At 48.1% G+C, this 21,428-nt stretch overlaps 1 protein-coding gene across 1 annotated transcript; it reads right to left on the reverse strand.

The window, feature by feature from the left end:
* Window positions 1–355: 355 nt before the first annotated feature.
* LOC116796256 (urotensin-2 receptor-like) lies at window positions 356–11,496 on the reverse strand. The gene is made up of 2 exons (XM_032706737.1): window positions 10,346–11,496; window positions 356–385 (listed from the first exon to the last, which is right to left on the reverse strand). The coding sequence occupies exon 1, from the start codon at window positions 11,489–11,491 to the stop codon at window positions 10,397–10,399; it is 1,095 nt and encodes a 364-aa protein (XP_032562628.1). The 5' UTR covers window positions 11,492–11,496; the 3' UTR covers window positions 356–385; window positions 10,346–10,396.
* Window positions 11,497–21,428: the final 9,932 nt, after the last annotated feature.

The following is a 21,428-nucleotide window of genomic DNA, read 5'->3' on the forward strand; positions in this document are numbered from 1 at the left end:
CAAGGCTGTGAAACCAGATGTACCAGCTTCACTGAAGGGACAGAGGAGTGAAAGGTGGAGTAAAGTTAAATCATATTCCTGGCTATCAGACAGAACTTGTCTAACAGAGTGGAAGGATTTGCTTATAGCAGTCCCACTTGCAGGAACGTGCCAGCTTTCTGATCAGGTTGTGGAAATCAGTAGAGGCTTCTGCCTTCTGTGTGGGCAACCTGAAACAGCTCTGAGGTGCAGGAGGTAAGAAATTTCCCCAAAGCCTTGAAACTCTCCCAGGGTATCAGAGTGTGATGGGTGGTGGTTTTAGCTGTGGAGCAAAGCGAGGGTGGAGCAGAGTCCTGGGAGAGGCTGGGGATTGTTGCTGAGAAGGAAATGTAACACAAAGAAAGGACTGAACATGCAGGGACAGGAAAATAAAAGATAGGATTAAAATAAGAATGGCAAAGACAGCAATATGCTAAAACCAAACACATATTTTTACTGCACAAATAACCTAAACAGTCATTTTTGATCCATGATCTTTCTGTTCAAGCTCTTTCCAACAGAGGCAGGAGATTCCATCTTTAGTGAGCGATGGGAATGCACATTGCTCAGACAGATGCTGGGGTAATGTCTGTAATTGTACCTAGACCCTCCACAGACTGAGTCTCAAACATGTGCCTTGGAGCTCTCCTCAGATAAACATTTACTGGAAAATGTGACAGGAGACAAAAATGTCTATTTAGATGTTGTTTTGATGATTTTTTTTGAGTTCTAAGCTAATGTGCTCCTGCCAGTGAGCTTTTCTATTTCATTCTGTGCCCTGACACTGCCAGAGGGGCAGGGACACCCCACTCCTGCTGCCTCTGCAACTCCTCACCCTGCAGGTGGGTTTAGTGCTTGCAGTGGAGTTTGGAGGCTCCTGGAGTGACTGGTTTTGCTTGTGAGCACAGTAAATAAGACAAGAAGGGAGAAGCACTTGCAAGGAAGTCGGGCTGGGGCTTGGCTGCACCTGGAATGGGCACGTGGCTGCCATCAAGGCTGGTTCAGCACTAAGATTCTGATAGGAGGTGAGATTTTAGGAAACCCTAAATCTTGGGCAGCTGAAAGTGCCTGGGCACATGCTTTCCCCCAGAGCCCTTCGGGTGCCCATCTCCTTCCCCTCCTACTTCCACACCAGGTGTAAACCCTTATTACCAGGGTCAGCATGGAGCTGATGTAGCACTGCCTTCCTCAGGCTGCTCTCAGCCTAAAGCCATTTCTCTGTGCTCTCATTAATGAGTAATTCAGTGTGGCACATTCATTATTTCACCATTTTGCAGGTTGCTGTTGAATCCTTTCTTCCCACGCCTGAGGCCCCTCTTGTCCTGCTCCCACGGGCCCCTCTGGGATTGTGAACACAAGAACTAGAACTGGGGAGACCCAAACAGTTTCCCCACACCACAGAGTTATAAAGTTTTTTCCTTGCCTTTCATTGGGCTGAACCCAAAACTTCTTACTTTTTTTCCTGAATAACAGACATAGATAGTGAATACGCAGAGTACACAATGCCTGGGAGAGAAAATACTCATTTATGTGGTGGAGATAAAAGCCCAAGTGATGCTCCAGCCCTGTCCCCATCCCTTCACTGTGGTTCCCCCACCATTTAAACCAGATCTGCAAGGAGCTTTTCTTCTACCACTGAGCACCGTAGGCTGTGGGGCTTCACCTTCTCATCCAGCCTAAGAGAAGCTGCTTGCAAAGACTGAGGCAGAGCTTTGAAGTCTGAGAGATGTTTGCCACAATAAACTCGCCTTTGTATTAAAACAAACAAACACATTGAAGCAGCCAAGCAAAGTTACTCGGTTGTTATTTCCTCTGCTTCTGTTGTTGGGAATTAATTGTGCTGTGCCTCAGGCAGGCGGAGGTTCCTCGACAGATTTAATCATTCTAAAAAGATGCCAACAACAAAATGACAGGGAAGTTCTGTTGTGTTTAGCAGTTGGTAATGAGTGTTGGGATAATTCTTTCTGTTCAGCCTCCTCTGCATGGATAACCTGCTGTTAGAGCAGCCTGAGGCACAGGCTCTGCCTTTTACCTCCACTGACCCCAGTGCTCCCAGCCTGTAATGTGGGGAGGAAGAGGCTCCCAGGAGGTAAAGAAGAAACATTTTGCTTCCCTACTGTATCTCCTGCTATTGTTTCTCACCCGAGGAAGGTTTTAGAGAGGGTATCGATGCACTGAAATGATGATGCTTTTATCAGGAGGCTGATTTCAGCTGCCATGGCTGGGGGTGAACCATCATCTTCACTGACCAGCTCCATCAATCAAATCCAGAGAAGTTCTGGGACACAGACATTTCCTCTGTCCAACCATGTTCAGCTAACCTGAACCCTAAATTATCCCTGCAAGGAGACATTTGCCCTTCCATCCACAGCATCTCTCATCCAAGGATTTCAGAACCTGTCACACAAATCAGTGACATCCTAAAACACCCATACACAGACAGTGGAAATAATGTCACTGTTTTCTAGGCACTCAGTGAACAGCAGCCCAAGAAGTGCCTTCCCTGAGGTCATTTTCTAGGAGAATCCAGGACTTCTGAGCTCCCCCCATTTCAGTCAATCTTCTCCTCAGCTCCAGCAGGAGCACTGCCTCGACAGGCATCTCCAGCACCAACTCCCTGGTAAATCTCTCCTGGATTTTATTCACTGTCTTGCTCTAAGCCTTGCCTGAGTTATCAGCAGTGTCAGTGCTTTCAGGATGAGTGGCCTCAGAGCCCCCACCAGCAGGTGATGTCAAGGGAGATAAACTTATCCCTTGAGTAGGATCAGGTAACCACAGTGACCACGGGGCAGGTGGGGGCTGCAGACTCCCTGTGTGTTACCAGTCCTTCCTCTGGACACTGCCCAGGGGCAGAAAGCTGCTTTCAAAATGTGCTGGCCTGAGGTAACCAGGGCTCCAGCTGATTTTATAATAACGCCATTTCTGGAAGATATTCCATTCTGCGGTGTTAAATGAAAGGAAAAACCCACAAAATCTGTTACAAAGAAAAAGCAGAAACTCAGTTTAAAGCTGGGGGTTACTGGGATTTTGAGGAGTGTCATGCTGGGAGCTGGCTGCCAGCCCATGCTCTCCAAAGGGAGGGTGCTGTGGCAGCTTGGCACAGGAATGGTGCTGCCTGTTGCTGGGCACAGCTTGTCTGGTGGGACCTGCATCTCTCTGGAGGTTTAGGTGTCCTCTCCATGAGTGTCCTCAGGGGTGCTGCTGCCTTTCCTCATTTAGCATTTGTATATCACAATTAATTTACCTTCTCCACTCTTTCTCAGATATTTGGAAGATGGGTTCAGTGTACCCCGAGAAGTAATTGCTCTGCAGTGCCTTTTTCCAGGAGGCTCCATGCAAGAACCAGCCCTGTGCTTCTCAAATGCCAGGCTGATATTTAAGAAAACAACAGGCATAGAAGGGGTTGTGAATTTGTCGTGAATGTGATGGATGTCCCTGGTTTGCAGGAGCACACAGCTGAAGGGGTAACTGTCTCTAACAGGCTGTGTTTATGGACACACCACATTTAGCTTCAGGAATCTCCCTTGCTTTGTTTGGATGAAATCATGTTTGGTTCTAGTTAAGGATTCAGGAGCCGAATTCAAGATCCTAACGGGAATGCACAAGGAAAGACTAACAGAGACTGGCCAAAACAAGCTGGGATAAACTTGGCAGATTTTACTTCTCCAGCATTAGCCCCACTTTGGTTTTAGAACTGTTTCCTCTGCCAAGCACAGCTGATATCACTGGTGCTTTGATTTTGCACAAACTTATTTACTACTTGTGTTTTGATGGAGGGATTTGGGTGGGATCTTCCACAGTATTGAAGTTCAGCCTTCCCTAATAAATTCAACGAATGCTTCTTAACTCTGCACCTCATTTCTCACTGTAGAAGCATTCCTGGTGCTTACCAAAGTGTTCCATTTAAATTAAAATTTAAATTATAAATGGAGAGAACCAGAAAAGTAGAGCCCAAGTGCCAGAAGACTTCTACAGGATTCATTTCTCCCTTTCCTCTCTTAATTGTCCCTTTCTTGGGTGGGGAACTAAAGGAAAATGTTACAGTTTTGCTATGGTATATTCCATTGGGAACTTTTTCTTTGGGGACAAGATGGCTCTCGTAGGGACCACAGATCACAAAACTCAGTTTTAACCATTTGAAACCTTCTAAAATGAAATTAATCTCCCCCCAAAGGTGATATATGCCAGCCAGAAACTCAGTGTGGGCAGAAAGCTGCATTCCTGAGCAGAAATATTTATGATTTTAAAACCCCCTTTTGAAATATGACCCAATTAGGATTTAAATATACCAATATCTAATATAATAGTAACGTATTAATAACTTTTTTCAGTGTTGGGTGTCTGACAGAAACTTGTTGCATCCCAGAGGTTTGGCTGAGTGAGTGGCAGCGATTTTGCTCCGTCTGCTTTCACAAAGCTCAGCCTGAGCCATCCAACCCCACCCAGTACTTTGCCACCAACTGACACATCCTTTCTCTCTGCTGAGCTTTAGACAACGTTCCCAAACAAGGGCAAAAAACTTGTATAATGATAATAACAATAACTTTAAAGGGTACTTATACCCTGTGGAGCTGCGGCTACTATTTTGAAGACAAAGCAATATATTTCTTCTAAGCCACAGCAATTAACTCCGAGTCTCTCTATTCCCCAGAAAATCTTGACACCAGCAGCAGAAACCAATATTATAAGGCAAAAAGCCCCAGCTGGGCTAAACTGCAGTTAATCACCAGCTCTGGGTGTCTCTGTGGGTGCTGGCTGGGAGGGTGCTGTGCAAAATGACAGGAATCAAGTTAGTCTGGGTTTGGCATAGGAAGAAACGTGGGAGAGGGAAATTAGTGCTTGGAAGTAGCTTTTCTCTTTTCAACACTCTTTTCCCCTTCGGGAGTTGCAGCAACATTCCACTTTAAAGCTATTAAATGCTCTTATGTAGTCAGGTTGTGTCCTGATTCTGTGCAACTGTTGTGTTTTAAAGCCTGAACTAAAAAGCGAATTGTCTTCCCGACACCTCGGGATGGGAGATCGCTGCTGCCACCAGAGGGACTCCGGAATGCGACGGGAAAGCCGGGAGTCCTCTCCTCAGACAAACTTCCCAACAAAGCTGCCTGACTTTCTGGGGCTGCCCTGAGGGTTTCTCAGGTTCTGCATTATCTGTTCCCACGGCTTGAGGGCTGGGCTCTGATGTGAGGTTTATGCACTTTCTCCTCTCATCACACTGGTGATTATGAATAGTTTATAACACATTATTCACTCAGTCATCCTGCTCATTTTCCTTGGTTAATGCAATGGCAGCAAGTTGTGCATCTTGCTGGTAGCTGAAGGTACAAAATGCTCATAAAGTGCCCTTTCTTTCACTGGTTTCCCTGGTATTTAGTCACACACTCAACACCAAAATTGACTGCTAAAACAGGAGTGAAAAAGTTAATTATTTGCTCAGATTTATGATTGAATTGTAATGTGGGGCTTTTGAGCGTTGATTGCCAATTTGGTTTTAAAAAGTGGGGAGAAAGATGATAAGAAAATGTGTGACTGAAGGTAAAGGCTGCAACAATTCCATAAGGTTCAGATGGATTCCCCTGTGTCTGGTGAAAACAACCACTCTCACTTGTCCCACAAAGGACTGGCATTTTGGCTTTTCAAGTGAAAGTGGAAAAATTGCCATTGCAGCAGTAGATACCACCTGAGATCAAAGAAAGAGAGAACACTCAAGATGAAACCGCTTTTCTTTCACAGTTTGGGTGGGTTTCCTTTTTTTTTTGTTATAAATCCCTAAATCCTAAAGGGTGTTGGAAAATATTTTCTAGTGATTAAACTATTTTCTTTCCTGTAAAGCATGCATGGAGTTTTGCAGTGACAGCCTCTGACCCATCAAGAAATAGGATGTTGCCTGTCCTAAAACTCCCATCTCCCCTGTTGCTGAAGAAGCAGCTGTGTCACTGAACCTGCAGCAACATTTCACTTGTAATAAAAACCCCCAAAACATTAAGAACCACAGGATTACAATGATTTGGGTATGACAAATGATCCCAGGTTACACAGAGCTTGATTTCCTGGAATGTAGAATAGCCAAAGTCAAATTTTTTTACAAGGAACTCTCCATGTGTTGTCCAGTTACAGCCCAACTGACCCTGTAACTCAGCCCTGGCCTGAGATGATTCAGATTTACCTGAAGTGGAACAATATATAGAATTTGCAAAGTCTCATCATCCAGATTCTGGTTATGTGTCTATCTCAATTTTTATACACTCCTGTGACCTCTGTGGTTGTGGACACAGGATGCTCCTAATGTCATGATTTTGGGACTCCTGACTCATCCTTTTCAGTGCTGAGGACAGGTAACACCCCTCCCTCATGTGGGAAATTGCCTGAGCTGCCTTACAGCAGGTTTCCATGGCCTGCACACAGGGAAATGTGCTTAGGAATGCTGAGATCCCAAAGCCAAACCAACATCCTCCCCAAAATTCTCTGGGTACAGGTAAAACACAGCAGGTAAAGCTACCCCTCACAGGTAACCTAAAGGTTGTGTCAGCCCCAGACAGGACTCTGTGCTCCAGACAGGCAGCAGCAATCCCTTTCCAAAGTGAGCTACCAGATTAATTTGGTTTTGTTCTTAAAGGAAGATACAGGAAGACTGTCTCCTCATTCCCAAAACATGAGCACACCAAGAACAGCCAAGGATTGCCCAGTTACAGAGAGGAACTCAGTCAGAACATCTGCTCTTGCAGGATATTTATGAAGTGGATCAAACCTACTGACTTTTGGCAGTTTCACTGGTCTGATGGGACAATAAGAGGGATGTTGTTTATGTAATTCATCTTTTAAATTGAGCTCTGATCCCCAGGAGTACAAGAGGCTCCTGAGGAGTCATGTTTGTGAAGGTCTGAACTGTGTCTGCTCCCTGTGCTGCTGCAGAGTCACCATTCATCACACACAGCAGCATCCTGGGGCTGCTGGCCAGTTCTGTGTGTTAAACAGGCTCCCCTCAGCCCCAGTGACGTGTTCTCTGGGCATCATCCAATGGACTGGTTCTCTGGATAGAGTAACCTTGGATGGGTTTATCAGAGCCTGATGGGAGAGAGGAGCAGGGCTGGGATGGGGCTGGGGTGGAACACACACTGGCTGAAAAACCCGGTGAGAGGCAAATCATGGACTCACAGCCTGGTCTGGGTTGGAAGGAACCTCAAAGCTCATCTTGTTCCACCCCCTGCCATGGGCAGGGACACCTTCCACTAGCCCAGGTTGCTCCAAGCCCCGTCCAGCCTGGCCTTGGACACTTCCAGGGATGGGGCAGCCACAGCTTCTCTGGGCAACCTGTGCCAGGGCCCCACCACCCTCACAGGGAAGAATTTCTTCCCAGTATCCAATCTAACTGTGCCTTCTTTCAGTTAAAGCCATCCCCACTTGTCCTGTCACTCCAGGCCCTTGTCCACAGTCCCTCTCCAGTTCTCTTGGAGCCCCTTTAGGCCCTGGAAGGGGCTCTCAGGTCTCCCTGGAGCCTTTTCCTCTCCAGGCTGAACACCCCCAGCTCTCCCAGCCTGGCTCCAGAGCAGAGGGGCTCCAGCCCTTGCAGCACCTCTGTGGCCTCCTCTGGACTTGCTCCAGCAGCTCCACATCCTTCTGCTGTTGGGGACTCCAGAGCTGGAGCAGCTCTGCAGGTGGGGTCTCACCAGAGCAGAATGGAGGGGGAAAACCACCTTCCCTGACCTGCTGGGCACAATTTTTTTGAAATATCCAGTATTTTGCCTTTCATCTGGATGCTCCTCCATGAACCCTTTGATGTTTGATGCTCTAACCATGTGGCACAGAAGGCACATCCACAGCACACTGTTCACAGCACTGAGCAAAGTAACAGAATCCTTTCTGGGGCTGATGAGGTGTCTTGGGACGTGTCCCCCAGATCAACCCCTTCTGTTTGCTTATGCCCACATGAGGTTACAACTGTAGACCTCATCTGATCTGCATTTTTATCTCTTCTTTTCTATGCAGAATTCCTTTTCAGCTTCCCCTTGTTATTAGTATGTTTTCAGGCTGGATGGCCTTTTAACTTTTTTTTTTTTTTTTTTTAAAGCAGAAAGCACATTCCTTTAAAACTCTTTCTGATACCTACCCAGCTCTTCCATCATCTGCTTCCCCTGACATACCTGTTAAGAGAGACAGACTGTGCTTTGCAACTATTTTGCACATGGTAATCCCCCATCCTTTATCAGCCTCCTAATGCTGTGAGTGGCCTCCCAAGGATCTTCTCCTCGGGCCAAGCAAGAGACATCAAGAGACATCAGCTCTGTGTCAAGAATCCAAATGGCATGTGCAACATCTGGAAGGGATGCAGCCATGCCTGGCTCTGCCAGGACATCTCCCTGGGAGCAGGACAGCCCAACACACCCCACAGAAGATGCATGTACTCCAGCCTTCCCACACCACCTTCTGAGCTCAGCCTTATCTTTGTTATTCTTATATGGGAGTGACTTCCAGCCTTGGAAATGGGAACCGAAGGAAAAGTAACAATGACTTTAGAATTAATAATTAAAAAAGTCATTATTTTCTGAAAAGTTCTGAAAAACTGCCCAATCCCGCTCTCCCTGCCAATTCCCAGCATGAACTGTGTCCTAGTCCCCCTGTTTCATAAGGAATGGGCACTGTTAGGTCTATTTAAGCTGCCCAGCTTGGTAGTCAGTGCAATACTGGAACACGACAAAGTGGTCCCCAGTGTTTCAAAGACAGTCCTGGGGCTAAAAGTAGTATGAGCAGGTGAGTTACTTATTCCCCTGTCCCCAGAAAGCACCCCAACAACTGCACCCCTAAGAAGAAAGCCTGGTGCCAGGCACAGGAATGTGCTTCCTCACTCTCCATCCCACATGTGCCCCGCAGGGTTCATTCTTCTGTTGGTTGGGTGCATAAAATCCAGCGTGTCCCTGTGCCGTGTTCTCTGCTCCCGGTCCCTGCTGCGCTGCTGGCACTTTGTGTCTCTGCTTTGGCACAAACACACCCTAAAGTTTGGTGTGGGACACGAGAGGATCATCCAAGGACACGGGATTGCAGTGGCACTGCAGGGCTGGAGTGGGACTCTGCTCAGGCAGATGGGGGCTGGAGTGTGTAATAAAAAAGTGGGAATGACAGTTCCTTACACTGCTGCTGCTTCACAAGTCCCTGGGCATCACTGGCTGCTGACAATAGTTTATGCAACTCATATCATGCTTTACTTATCCCCAGAGTCTGTCCCAGAACAAGGGAGAGGAATATTGAACCAAACTTCATCCCCACAGCTGGGAACAGCAGCTTCTGCCCTGACAAATACAAGCCCCTGAGCTGGGTGAAGAGACCAGGCGAGGGGAAGCCCGATGATGGTCCATCTTTAATCAGCATTTATTTTATAAATTGACATTTTACAATTGTTTAAATGCTTACAGGCATCTGTGGTGAAGGTTTACTGTGAGATGCCAAGTAGGGAGAAAATGAGTAGAATACATTGAGGCAAAATGCTTTTGATCAAATGTCATGAAAAAATTGTCTCTTTTATGGTGAGTTTCCTGATAAAGGATTCAGTTATTTTTATTTTAGCCTCAGGTCTTTGAGTGATAGGATTATAAGACATTTTTTCTTTCTTTCCAAGGTAAATGTTCAGGTTTTTCAAGCCCTGCTGACTTTTAAGAAAGGGACCAACTTAAAAAAAAAAAAAATCAGTGGCAAATTCAAATCACCTTAGGTGGAAACCTTTAAAAATTACAAGGGTTTTTTTAGGTAATCCAGTGGCTTCTGTCAGCTTACCTTGTGGTTTTTGAATGCTTGGAGTTGGAAGTGCTGGTGCAATGAATTTTAAAATAGAGACTTTAAGCTTGATGAAACTGTAGTGCACCGTAATGTAACAGGAAATAGGAAAGGGGGCTTAAAGGTCTCTTTTTGCACTCCAGAAATAGACAGTGGTAACACACAGGGCAAACCCAAGGCTTGCAGCTAAACTGAAGCAATACTGGGCCAATTTCAGACTTCTGCAGCTCTGACCCAGCTGTAGCCTGAAGACAGCACTGAGAAACCACCCAGGAGAAACAGCGTGTGGAGCTGGATCCGGGCAAAACTCAGCAAAGCATGGAAAGAGTTTGTGTCAGAACTGAACAAAGTATCCACCTCACCTTTTGCACCCAAAACCCTGCAGGGTTTGTCCCAAACGGCTGCTGGCTCCCAGCAGGACCCCTCCAACAGCCCTAAGCCAGGTGGGAATTCAGGCTCATCTCATAGTACTTGGGTTCGGGCAACTTCTTGCCCCTCACTAGAGAGAGCGAGCCAGAAATGAGTTTTGAGGCCCCTTCAGGGCTAAGGTGTCCCGAAGCCCTACCTTGGCCAGACGCTCTGCTGGTCCCGGTGTGTCCGGAGCGCCTCCTCCTCCTCACTTGTCCTTCAGCGTGGCCATGCCCAGGGCCTCCGAGCTGTAGTCGTACTGGTTGCTGGAGGACATGGACCGTCCCCAGGAGCACTGCAGGTTGGAGCCCCGCTTGCGGAAGGACGACGTGAACCTGTAGAAGTTGCGGTGCCTGTTGCGCAGGTACTCCCGGTAGTTTTTGGTGAGCAGGGTGTAGAGGAAGGGGTTGATGCAGCTGTTGCTGTAGGTCAGGCAGGTCACCAGGTAGTTAATGCACTTCTGGGTTTGGGTGGTGAGCTGCAGGGAGCTGCTGTAGAGCCGCACCAGCTGCCAGATCCAAAACGGCAGGAAGCAGGCCCAGAAGACCAGCACGATGCTGAAAATCATGATGAGGACCTTCTGCCGGGGGGACCTCTTGCTCTTCTCCTTGTGGGGGGGGTTTCTCTGGGACTCCAGGTAGGTCCTGGCCAGGCGTGTGTAGAGGAAGCCGATGATGATGCCCGGGGCCATGATGCTGGTGCTGAAGAGCACCGTCAGGTAGGTCCTGTAGGCATCCACGCTCCAGGTGGGTGCACACATCCTCTTCACCTTGCCCTCCGCCTTGCCCCCCTCGGTCAGGGTGACCATCAGCATCATGGGCAGAGTGAGCAGCAGCGACACCGACCAGACTGCCCCCGCCGTGACCTTCCGATAGCCCCGCGACCGCTTCAGGGTGTCCAGGGGCCGGGTCACGGCCAGGTAGCGCTCGGTGCACATGAGGGTGAGGGTGAAGATGCTGGCGTGCATGGTGAGCAGGTCCAGGCTGAGCAGGATGCGGCACCCCAGGTCCCCGAAGTACCAGTCCTGCGCCAGGTAGGTGCAGACGATGAAGGGGATGGTGGAGAGGTAGAGCAGGTCGGCCAGGGCCAGGCTGACGATGGAGCTGTACATGGGGGCGGCGCAGCGCGCCGAGTGGCACATCACCACCAGCGTGTAGACATTGCCGGCCACCCCGGCCACGTACATCACCGACAGCACCGTCCCGAAGGCCGAGGGGATGAGCAGCGGGCCGCCCGCGGGGGCAGCCCCGCCGCCCGCCGAGGCGTTGCCCGCCCCCGCCGCCGCCGTCCCGTTGGGCTCCATGGGCGGCGGCGGCGGCCCCGGCACAGCCGCTCCGGCCCCGCCGCTCCGCGCCCCGCCGGCGGCCGCTCCGCCCCGCGGGAGGCAGGGCCGTGCCCCGGGGAAGGGCCGCCCCCCCGCCCCGGGGCTGCCCCGCACCGGCGGCGGGACCCCCGGTCCCGGGCAGGTGCCCTCCGGGCCCGGGGAGGGCTCCGGGGCTCGGGGAGCCGCGCTCAGCCCCGGCGGGGACCCGAGCCGGGAGCGGGTCCGGAGCGCCCCGCGGAACGAGCCCCGCGGAGCAGCGGCGCGCTGCGGGAGCTCCCGGAAAAGTTTTCCTGGCCGCTCCGCTGGAATCTGGCTTTGCCTTCCCCCGGGGGCATCGCCGGCGACGGGGTTCGGTGCTTTGCTTTCAAGTCATCAGGCGAAAGAAATGTCAGCGGCCAACAGGGAGAGCCAGAGGCAGCGGCAGGTGCCCGGCGCACGGCGCTCCAGATGCGCTCGGAGAGGCTGAGAGGGAGGTGGATACGGAACCGGGACTGGAACAGCCTCTTCTCGCCGTGGCAATAGCTCCCGTTTTGAATCTTGCTCTGAAAAGCGTGGCGATGCTGTAGTAAGATTTAAAATCGAGCGTCAGTGACGGCTGATTCTCCTGAAGAGGGGGAAGCACAGAGTGGGATGAATGAGGTTCACGGAGACAACTTTTCCCCTTAGGCTGGAAATCTGGGGACAGTTGAAAATCGATAAGCACCTTACATTTCGATCTTATTTTAGAGAAAGCAGAGATCAGTGCAATCCACAGTCGAGGCACAGCTTTTCAAGACTACCAGAGTGCTGTATTTCCTCAGCTCCCATTGATTTCCAATAGGAAAAAACTGGCTTTTAAGCCTGCAAACATTTCTGTTTAAACCAGAGTGCTAAAATGAGTGCCGTGTGTTTATTTGCTTGTTTTAATCCCTACTCAAAGTGCTTTTGTGCAAACTGTCAACTAATTCTCTGGGGCATGCTATGAAGTGGTGAAAGTCTTTTTGACTTGTAGGAGCAGGATTCAGCCCCGTAAAAATATTGTTTTGAGTACTCGTTTTTAATTTGCTGTGAAGTGAACACACACACACACATACATACATATAACTCTGTTTTCCTTCATCAATGTTTGTGTCTCTCTCCAAATGCTTAAAGCTATATTCAATAAAGAGCTGGCTCAAACACGATTTGCTGGTGAGGGAGAAGAACCTAAATTCAATTATTGTCAGGCAGGGGTTTACTTTATCAGATTCAGCCGTCGCACCAACAAAGTTTAAATCCAAGCGCTGAGGTGGAGGTTTTTTTTTTCACTGGAAGTTTGGACTCCATCCCGTGCCAGTGCCCTCAGCAGCCCTGCATTCCTCTGTGACAGCTGGACAGAGCAGCTGGGAATGCAGGCGGATACTTTACGAGGGTCAAATCCTGCCTGCATGGCAGTCAAGGGGATTGACTGCCACAGACTTCAAGTGAGATCCGGGTTTGGCATAAATAGATCAGCTCTGAGAATTAGGTTGCATGCAACTTTTGCAGTCCTCTGTCTTGTTTATTTTGAAGCTGTTCTCTCATTGGTTTTGTATGTCTTCATTTAGTGGCCAGGACAGAAGGCAAAAAAAGCCAGAACAGATACTTTTGTCATCTGTTCTGTTACCTGATTTGTTTTGGGTGATCACATGAGATGGTAGGAGGTAAGCAGAGAAATAGCTTCTACTGGACAGAGAGTTACTTCATCTGTTTAATAAATACCTGATTTCAACTTCCCTTTTTTCCTTCCAGCACAAAAATGTTTAATTGAGCAACACGAGGCGTTAATGAGTCTGTGAGACACTTGTTTCCTTGAACATGTAGGATACACACATGTATCCATGGGAACTTAGTCCTGTTAAACCCTTAAAAAATCATTTGCTGCCCGAAGTCATTCTGCAGCACAGCAAAACCCATTCTCTGAGCAAGAGACACTTCTCCCCTCCAGCCCTGTGCTCTCACCATGCACTGAGTCTCTTCTGCACACCCACAAGCATTAGCAGAGCACTCAATAGTGGGTGGACTTGGGTCTGGAGCGTGTGAGAGCCGTGATCAATCAGAATTAAAAAGGGGGGGATGCAGGAGTCTGGAACAGTGATGTTTCCCATTTGTCTGTGTACACAAGGAACACATCTTTCAGCAGTGTGGGTGACAAGCTACCACAAGGAGTGGTGAATTTTCCATTTCTCCAGATGTCTAAGTAAGGACTGCAAGTGCAGGAGGATGTATTTTAATCAAACAAGAGTAGGGAGCTCAGTGCAGAATTACTGTCAGAATAAGTCCTCGGGGACTTATTGCACACAAAGCCAAGTCATCAAGGATCAAACTGTCTTTTATGAACCTCAAAGTCTGTTATTCCCCATGTGTTTTTCTTGTAATATGCTAAAAAGTATTCTTATGAAAATGATTAATAACGTAGAATCATAGACTGATAGAATCACAGAATGGTTTGGGTTGGAAGGAACCATAAAGCTCATCTTGTTCCACCCCCTGCCATGGGCAGGGACATCTTCCACTAGCCCAGGTTGCTCCAAGCCCCGTCCAATCTGGCCTTGGACACTTCCAGGGATGGGGCAGCCACAGCTTCTCTGGGCAATTCTTTGCACATGTACTTCATGTTCAAAATTTCTCCTCCAGGGGCATTCGTGCTAATGCACAAAAACATACCCAGCCACCTTAAAAAATGACTCCATTTGGCATTTTATTTCTGCTTTGAATAGGGGGTTTTTTTCCCCCCAGGTGCTCAATGCCTAATTTTAAAATTTCCTAACAAAACTGCCTTCATGTTAGGAAGCAGATAGTAGCAGTCTACGTGGTGAGGGGTGTTTGAGCAGCCATGTCCAATGTCTGTTTTTTATAAACCCCTTGTTTATCTCAGTGAATAGCTGGTACTGCTTTGTCTGGCTGTGAAGGTCACAGTATATATGGTGGGCAGCTGAAGGCTGTTGCCTTGGCAAATTGAAAGGCAGCTCTCATTGCTCCGTTCAAGCTTCAAAACTAAGTGCTGGCTGGGTAAAAGGTAGGCAGTGAGTGTTTGGGAGCTTAGGGACCATCTCTGTAACCTGTTGTCCTCCTGAAGTACCTTTTGGGTGGAATATTATTGTTGAGAATGAATTTTGAATTCAGGGTGGGGAACATGTGAAATGTGTCCTTGATGTCAGCTGTGAGTGTAGCGATGCCGTGGAGCACAGATCCAGCCTTTGAGTGAGATGGACTTTAGTTGTACTAGTTCTTCCTGGCCAGCTGAGCACTGATGTTTCCTGAGATGTTCTTGTGCCCTGTCACCACCGCGGGGATGACTCTCTTCCCATCGGATTCCTACTCAGTAGGAAGTGAAAAGACTTAACTGATCGCTTGCCAAAGCATCAGGAAAGTATTTTGCTTTTGCCAAGTTCAGAGGGGTCTTGATACAGCATCCACGTGAGAAGGGCAGAGAGGGATGTCTCTGGAGAAGCCCAAGGGTGAGGTTTGTTAGATCCCAAGCACGTGCTGTCAGATGAGATCCATACATTCATTTCTTAATCCTAAACTTAGAGGCTTGAAGTTACCATCTGGTAGTGCAGAGCCTGGAAATGGAATGTAGTGTTGCAGTGGAAGTGGATGACAAAGAGGTATCGAAAGCAACTGCAGCATAATATCCCATGGGATAGCCAGAGACTGATCTGGCTGCGTTGCTAACTCGATAGTGGGCACCATACAGATCCTTTTCTCAAGTTACCAGCACACTAATATATAACCCCTGCAGCTTGGCAATCGAATCTCATCAGAACAACGTTTGTGCTCTGCAATACACACAGGGCTTCATCTCTCTTTGAGATTGTTTGTGAACCAGAATTGTCACTCAGGTGCAAAGGATTATCTAAACTCATGGACTTTGCACACTGATTGCAGTGGGGTCACTCCCGAGCTGCAAAGCTGTGAGCAAAAGCAAATTCAATCCCCCACTTCTGAAAGAGTGTTGTTAACATCTATGTTTATAGATGGAATTGAATGTGCCCTTAAATTTAAATTTACAGGTATACTTTATTTTAAGGTTAGAGCTCTCTCTCCCCACCCAGATGTTTGAAAGGCAAGTGTCCTGGTCCTGGAGGAGTCACTGGAGAGATTCTCTACAGAGGGCTGTGTGATAGGTTTCAGTCAGCATTATTTCAGGAATGTGGTCGAGTGGGTTTTTAAAAGCCATCCCGGACATAAAGAACATAGGAGGGGCTTGTCCTTGTACCTCTTAATCACAGTGCTCATGAGCAAGTGCATTGCTCTGTGGTCCCTGGTGCCGTGTGGGAAGAACAAAGTCACCGGCAGCGTGAGGTCGGAGGCGCCGCACGGATTTGCGCCCGCAGGGGATCTGGCTGGTGCTGCCTGCTCCCTTCGGGGACAGCTGCACCCTGGCTAGAGGAGGGCACCATATGGGTTGCTGAGTCTCATTCCATGTCATTTCAAGCACCAGTGTTATAGATACGAGTCCAGAAAATCTGCTCCTCATCCAAAGTCATCAAAGCGTCCTTGGAGTGCTGCAGTAAGCCCGAGACCTTCAGTGCCGCAGATTACACCTGGCAGAGGCTGTAGTGGCAACGTGAAAAGATGGGGAGATCAAAGGCTTTGTCTTTGTTTTTTGCAGTAGGGGAAGAATGTAAATTGTGTGCTATTACAGTGACTTTCAGCAGTATGGGCTCTGGCAGGATTAACACAAGGTCCCTCTCCTTGTATTAAAGCATTTGAGATCATTTTACAATGGAAAAAAATACATCTTAATAAACCCAAGTCATTTCCTGTGGAAACTCAAACCACTATTACACTTTGATTTGAACTCTGTCTCTCCCCTGAAAGACAGAACTGTACACTGAAAAAAAAGAATCCTCTTCCTTCAGCATGCATAAAAGTGCTCAGGAGACAGTCTTGGCTCAGGGGAGAGTTTTGTTGTTATACAACAGGGCATCTGCACAGATTGTGCACTGAAGTGGTGGTGCCAAACAGCTGGCAGAGATCTGGGCCACAGAGCACAGGGTAGAGCCAGGGAGAGCAGCAGGTTTGATTTGGCACTCTCACTTACCTTTTATCTCGCTGAAGAAGCTCTGGAAGTCGCATGCTCAGTGCAGTGTTGCTTTTGGTACTTGGTTTGTTTTTATTCAAGGTGGGAAGGCTTTTAGTCCTGTTCTACTGGAAAAATTATAGCATTTGTATCTGCTAATTTCTCCCTCAAAGAGGGATTGTCTCATTCTACAGGTTAAATTCCACTTGGAGTATGCAAAACCTACAGCACACTGATCCCCTCAACTCAACCTGTTGTTAATAAAGATACTGGAAACCCTCTTTTATTTCCTGACTTCTATTATATTTCTTTGTCCACACAGAGAAATTATTTTCAGGTGAACAATCTGCATTTCATAAGAGCAACTGTGAGAGGAGCTGCAAGGATGGTGCATCCTTCATAGTGGAGAGGGAAACTCCTGCACTGATTTTGGAGGAATGGTTAATAGAAGGGATGTTTTTTCATACTGGTTTTATAAAAATTATATAAAAACTCTTGACAGATGTGATAAAAGGGTGGAAACCCAAGGAATCTGTTTTGCCAAAGAAACAATTCCCAGTCAAGCCTCATGCTTGGTGTCTGGGTCAGAGCTCACTTGAGTCAGCAGGAACGTTTCAATGGGCTTTGGAGAGAGCCAGTGACTAAAAACCAAACAAGAACAGAGCTGGGTCCAGCTTTGGGGGTGTTTGAACTGAGCAGTGACTCTGCCTTGGAGGTTGGCAGCATGGCATCCTTTTAAAGGTGGATTATTTAAACCTCTTCCAGCAGCAGCCACACTTGGTGCATCACAGAGCAGCACTGAGAGTTCTCCAGCACTGCTTTGACTCCTGGCACAGCTCTTGGGGTGAGGGTGATAGCTCTGTGTGGGACTCAAAGCCTCTGCTTACTCATTCCCCTCCTCGTTATCTGCCTTCTCTTAGAGGTTTCTTCCTCCTGAGCTCCTCAGAGAGGCACTTGGGGCAGGTCTGGATGTTATGCAGAAAAGGAGACTGTGCCCCAACCTGGCAGCACCAGGCGGGGAATCTCATCACTACCAGTTTTATCCATAAGCTGATTTTTGCCTCCAGATTCTGGTGCCTCTGGGGAAGCTGAGAAACATTTGTCATATTTTCTTTCTAATGCTGCTCTGGCTTAATTATGTGAGGGTATGTGTCGGAGTCTATCAGAGTCAGGTGTTGCTGCTGAAAGGGAATTTTGGCCGGTGAAAGTTCCAGCTGTATGGGTACCTACATGGGCTTTGGTGAGAGCAGTGAAGTCCTCTTTGTTCTGGTTTTTCCATCGCCTTTGGATCAGAATTTGTCTCCCTTTAGGTTTGCAATAAACTTGATTTTAGAAGCCTTGACCAAGTGGAGGAGCAGAGGGTTTACTCTGTGTGCTCTACTTCCAGTCCTGAAATCACCTTCAGAACAGTCCTTTTCCCACCCAGGGCCAGGGCAGGGCTGTGCTGCTTGAGCCCCGTGGGCTGAGGGGTTTGTTTGGACTGTGCCTGGAGAAGCTGCACAGTGCCATGGCCATGTGCCACCAGCTCCTGACAGCTCCTGGGTCACACTGACACAGAGAGGTTTGTCCCCAGGGTCTCTCTCCTGCATGTCACTCACCGTACCCTCACCATGGATGATGAGGATAAACAGGAGCACTGGAGGGTAAAATGGTAAAACACAAGGATATGTTTGTTTGTTTATTGGAGGGGGTTTTGGACTAATTTATTGAACTCACAGCAACTTGTAGGTAATCAGAAAATCAGTGTTCAGAAACTCAAAGCCTTAAGAACTAAGCATTAGGAGCACAGCTTTTTCCCTGCAGGCTGTGGAGAGCCAGGTACATTTGCAATTCTTTGCTAATCAGGCTGGGACTAGATCAAAATATTTATGTAAAAACGCTAATACTTTTATTACTGAAGACAGGCCAGAGCTCAGGCCCCTACAGTTTGCCCAGAAAATGGAATATTTGATTTTCCCCTAATAACAGCATGTTTTTCTTGTCTCCTGGCAGTTGGCACAAAAGCTCTGAAGGACGTGACACACGGCAAAGAGAAAGTCAAAATCTGCTGGGCCATATGATCAGCTCACATTGCAGTGGGTATGTTCCTGGCTCCACAAAGCTTCACAGCCGTGAAAACTATTCCTTGCTTCCTGGTGGGAATTTGTGCCTTTGCTTTAACTGTCTGCAATAAGTCATAAGTATTTGCTGTCAAAGCATGCAGTGTTAATGCTTCCTTTAAATATAAAATTACCTGGGATTGGTAAGGGAGCATTGGTGGTCCTGCTGTTGTTGAGACAGGTCCAGGAGAGACACTTTGTTGATGTACCCTTGTACCCTTCCCCAGGCAGTGGGATTGATGGGAAGAACAAAACTCTGAGGGTAAGTTGGGATTTGCAGAGTCAGCAGTGCCACAATAGGGTGAAACCCCCTTTGTCCCATTTGGGTGACTGGTACAGTGCTAATGTGGAGCCCATAAAGAGCTTTCCAACCCTCTGTCACCCTTCCCTCAGTAAATTTGCTGCTGCCTGTGATGGTCAGGCACCAATTCAGTGATGACTGTCAGTGATGATATGGGGATGTGTGGCTGCGCTGGACAGGCACAATCAAAAGGTTCTTTTGAGCACTTAGTGACCCCTTCAAGGTCAAAAGCAAGGCATGACAAAAAGAGAGACCAGATGAGACAGGCACAGTTGTTTATAAACCAAAGGCTTTATTATTCCTCACGAGCGATCAGCAAATCGTCAACTACAAACTACAGCCTTTAAAATGCAACCTTTGAAAAAGAGGGGATTTATCTTCAGAAGGATTTTCCTGCACTGGGCTCAACAGGAGAAATGAAAGATAAACATCACTCTCACGGAGTCCAGGGAGGGGAGTCTGGTCAGTGCAGCTGAATAGCTTGGGGCTTTTTGTTCCTGCCGGTGGGAGGTGAAGAGATCCGGATAAAGGGCTGCTCGGGAGAGGGGAAGCTCTGCACGGGGAGTCACTGAACTCAGGGAAAATGCCACATCTCGGGGTTGTTTTTATCAGGGTGACAAATGCAACCTTTTCCCCCCCATGAACTGCAGCTGTAGGATACTCTGGGGCACGCTGAGACCAGAGGCTCCAGGACCCTCCTCCTCTCACGGAGCTGCAAAGTCACACCCAAAAGCACGGAGGGCGAGAGGAGGTTGTGTGTCTTTGGCCTAATGTACAGAAATTTGTGTTTGTAGCTTCTGGTAGAGACACAGCAAGTGCATTCATCTTGTTAAGAGAATTGCAGGGTGGTTGCTTAGTCTTACCAAGTGTTGTAGGAGAGTTCCTGTACCCTGAGCAACAGGTAGAAATAGAAATATCTCGAAGTCTGCAAAACCAGCCTGTGTGTGTGAGGTGTGGGACTTTGGAAAGAAAGGATTGGAGGTGGTGTTGGAGTAAAGGGTTGGACCTGATGGGTTTTCATCACAGCCACCAATTAGGGGGTGGATTTTTCTGCTGAAGTGCAGAAAAGGGGCCAGGATTTCTCTGCCTTCCTCAGAGCTCGGAGGGTGGATGTGTGGGGACACCAGCAGTTTTACCTGTCAGCACCAGGGGAGATTTGCCTGCTGAAAAAGAGCCCTACATTGTACCCCAGCTAGTGTGGATGAGAGACAGGTAAAAGACAGGTTCTCTGCTATGGGGTATAATCAGCTTTTCTCTTTCAGGATTCAGGCTGATGAGCTGTGGGCTGGAGCATCTTCCCCAGGTGGGAGAAAGAGCAGAAAATATGTTGTTCTTCACTTCCCAAAGAGCTCTTTGTTCTCCCCACCCCTTCCTAACCTGTTCAGAATCATCTCCCTGTTGGGAACATGGAATTGAAAGAAGGTAGGAGGGTATCTGACAGACGCACTGGGATTCAGGGTGGGCTTTCAAGACTTTTCTTAGATACTGGTAAAGTGCTGAATGCAAGCACTGGGTGTTATTACTCGATTCTCCTAATCTTCATGTTGCCAGTGGCCCCAGGGTTGTTCTCTGCACTGACACTTTGAATTAGCACACCACTGGAGGGAAGGAGACTGTGGGAATGTTTGTCTCCCAGGGAAGTGCTGAGATGTTGACTCGTGTCTGGCAGTTGTGGGGGCATGTTGGCTGGAGGTGCCACCTCTGCTCAGTCCTTGAGGTGTCACAGCACTGCTACTCAGCTGAGATTCAAACACACATCTCCAGAGCCTCACATATCAATTCAGCTTTTGAAAGAAGCTTCTGCTTTGCAAGCAGTGAAAGAAAGGCCTATCTTGGTGAAGGAAAGAGTCTCTTCAAACCCTGTGATTATAGTCCTCAGAGAGGGAATTCCATTATTCCTAGAAAGATGCCAAGACAAAGGTCTGTCTAAGCTGCTGCATGTGCTTTAAAAAGCCTATATCTTATTCTTTTAAAAGGACTTAAAGATGTAGGGTCACAAATTTGATTTAAAATCACTGGGATTTAGGCACTGGAACAGTTTTGAGGGTCCAAGCTGTAAAACAAATGCAGAGTGCAACATTCCAGTGCCCCTCTGCAGCTCCCAGCTCCTTGTTCAGTGCTCAGGCTCATCAGGCAAGCTCCCCCTGGGTGGAAGTTTGTGTATTTATCACAGAAAGTGGCTGAAAAAGGAGCTGCCGCTGACAGGGAAGGAAAGGGGTCAAACATTATCACAATGATCTTGTCAGCAGCATGTCCTGACTGGTGTTAGTTCCTCCTGCTCGGGCTGTCAGCTGTGAAACCCCCCTGTTATGTGCTGTCACAGTTAGATCTGCTGCAGGGATCCCAGCTCTTCATTGCCATTGCTGTGACCCAGACGGGAGTGAGCAGAAAGGCAAATGCCCAAGGAAGTGTTTGAGCCCGGGGTGGGATGGATGGTCCCACCTGCCCCAGGCTGCCTGTGCCCATCTGGACAGCACTGACAGGAGTGCC

The sequence above is a fragment of the Chiroxiphia lanceolata genome, chromosome 19, assembly GCF_009829145.1.
Source record: "Chiroxiphia lanceolata isolate bChiLan1 chromosome 19, bChiLan1.pri, whole genome shotgun sequence".
Taxonomy (NCBI): Eukaryota; Metazoa; Chordata; class Aves; order Passeriformes; family Pipridae; genus Chiroxiphia; species Chiroxiphia lanceolata.

What these genes read in the sequence shown, in the direction of transcription:
- LOC116796256 (XM_032706737.1), bottom strand. Translation starts at nt 11,491, where the DNA reads ATGGAGCCCAACGGGACGGCGGCGGCGGGGGCGGGCAACGCCTCGGCG.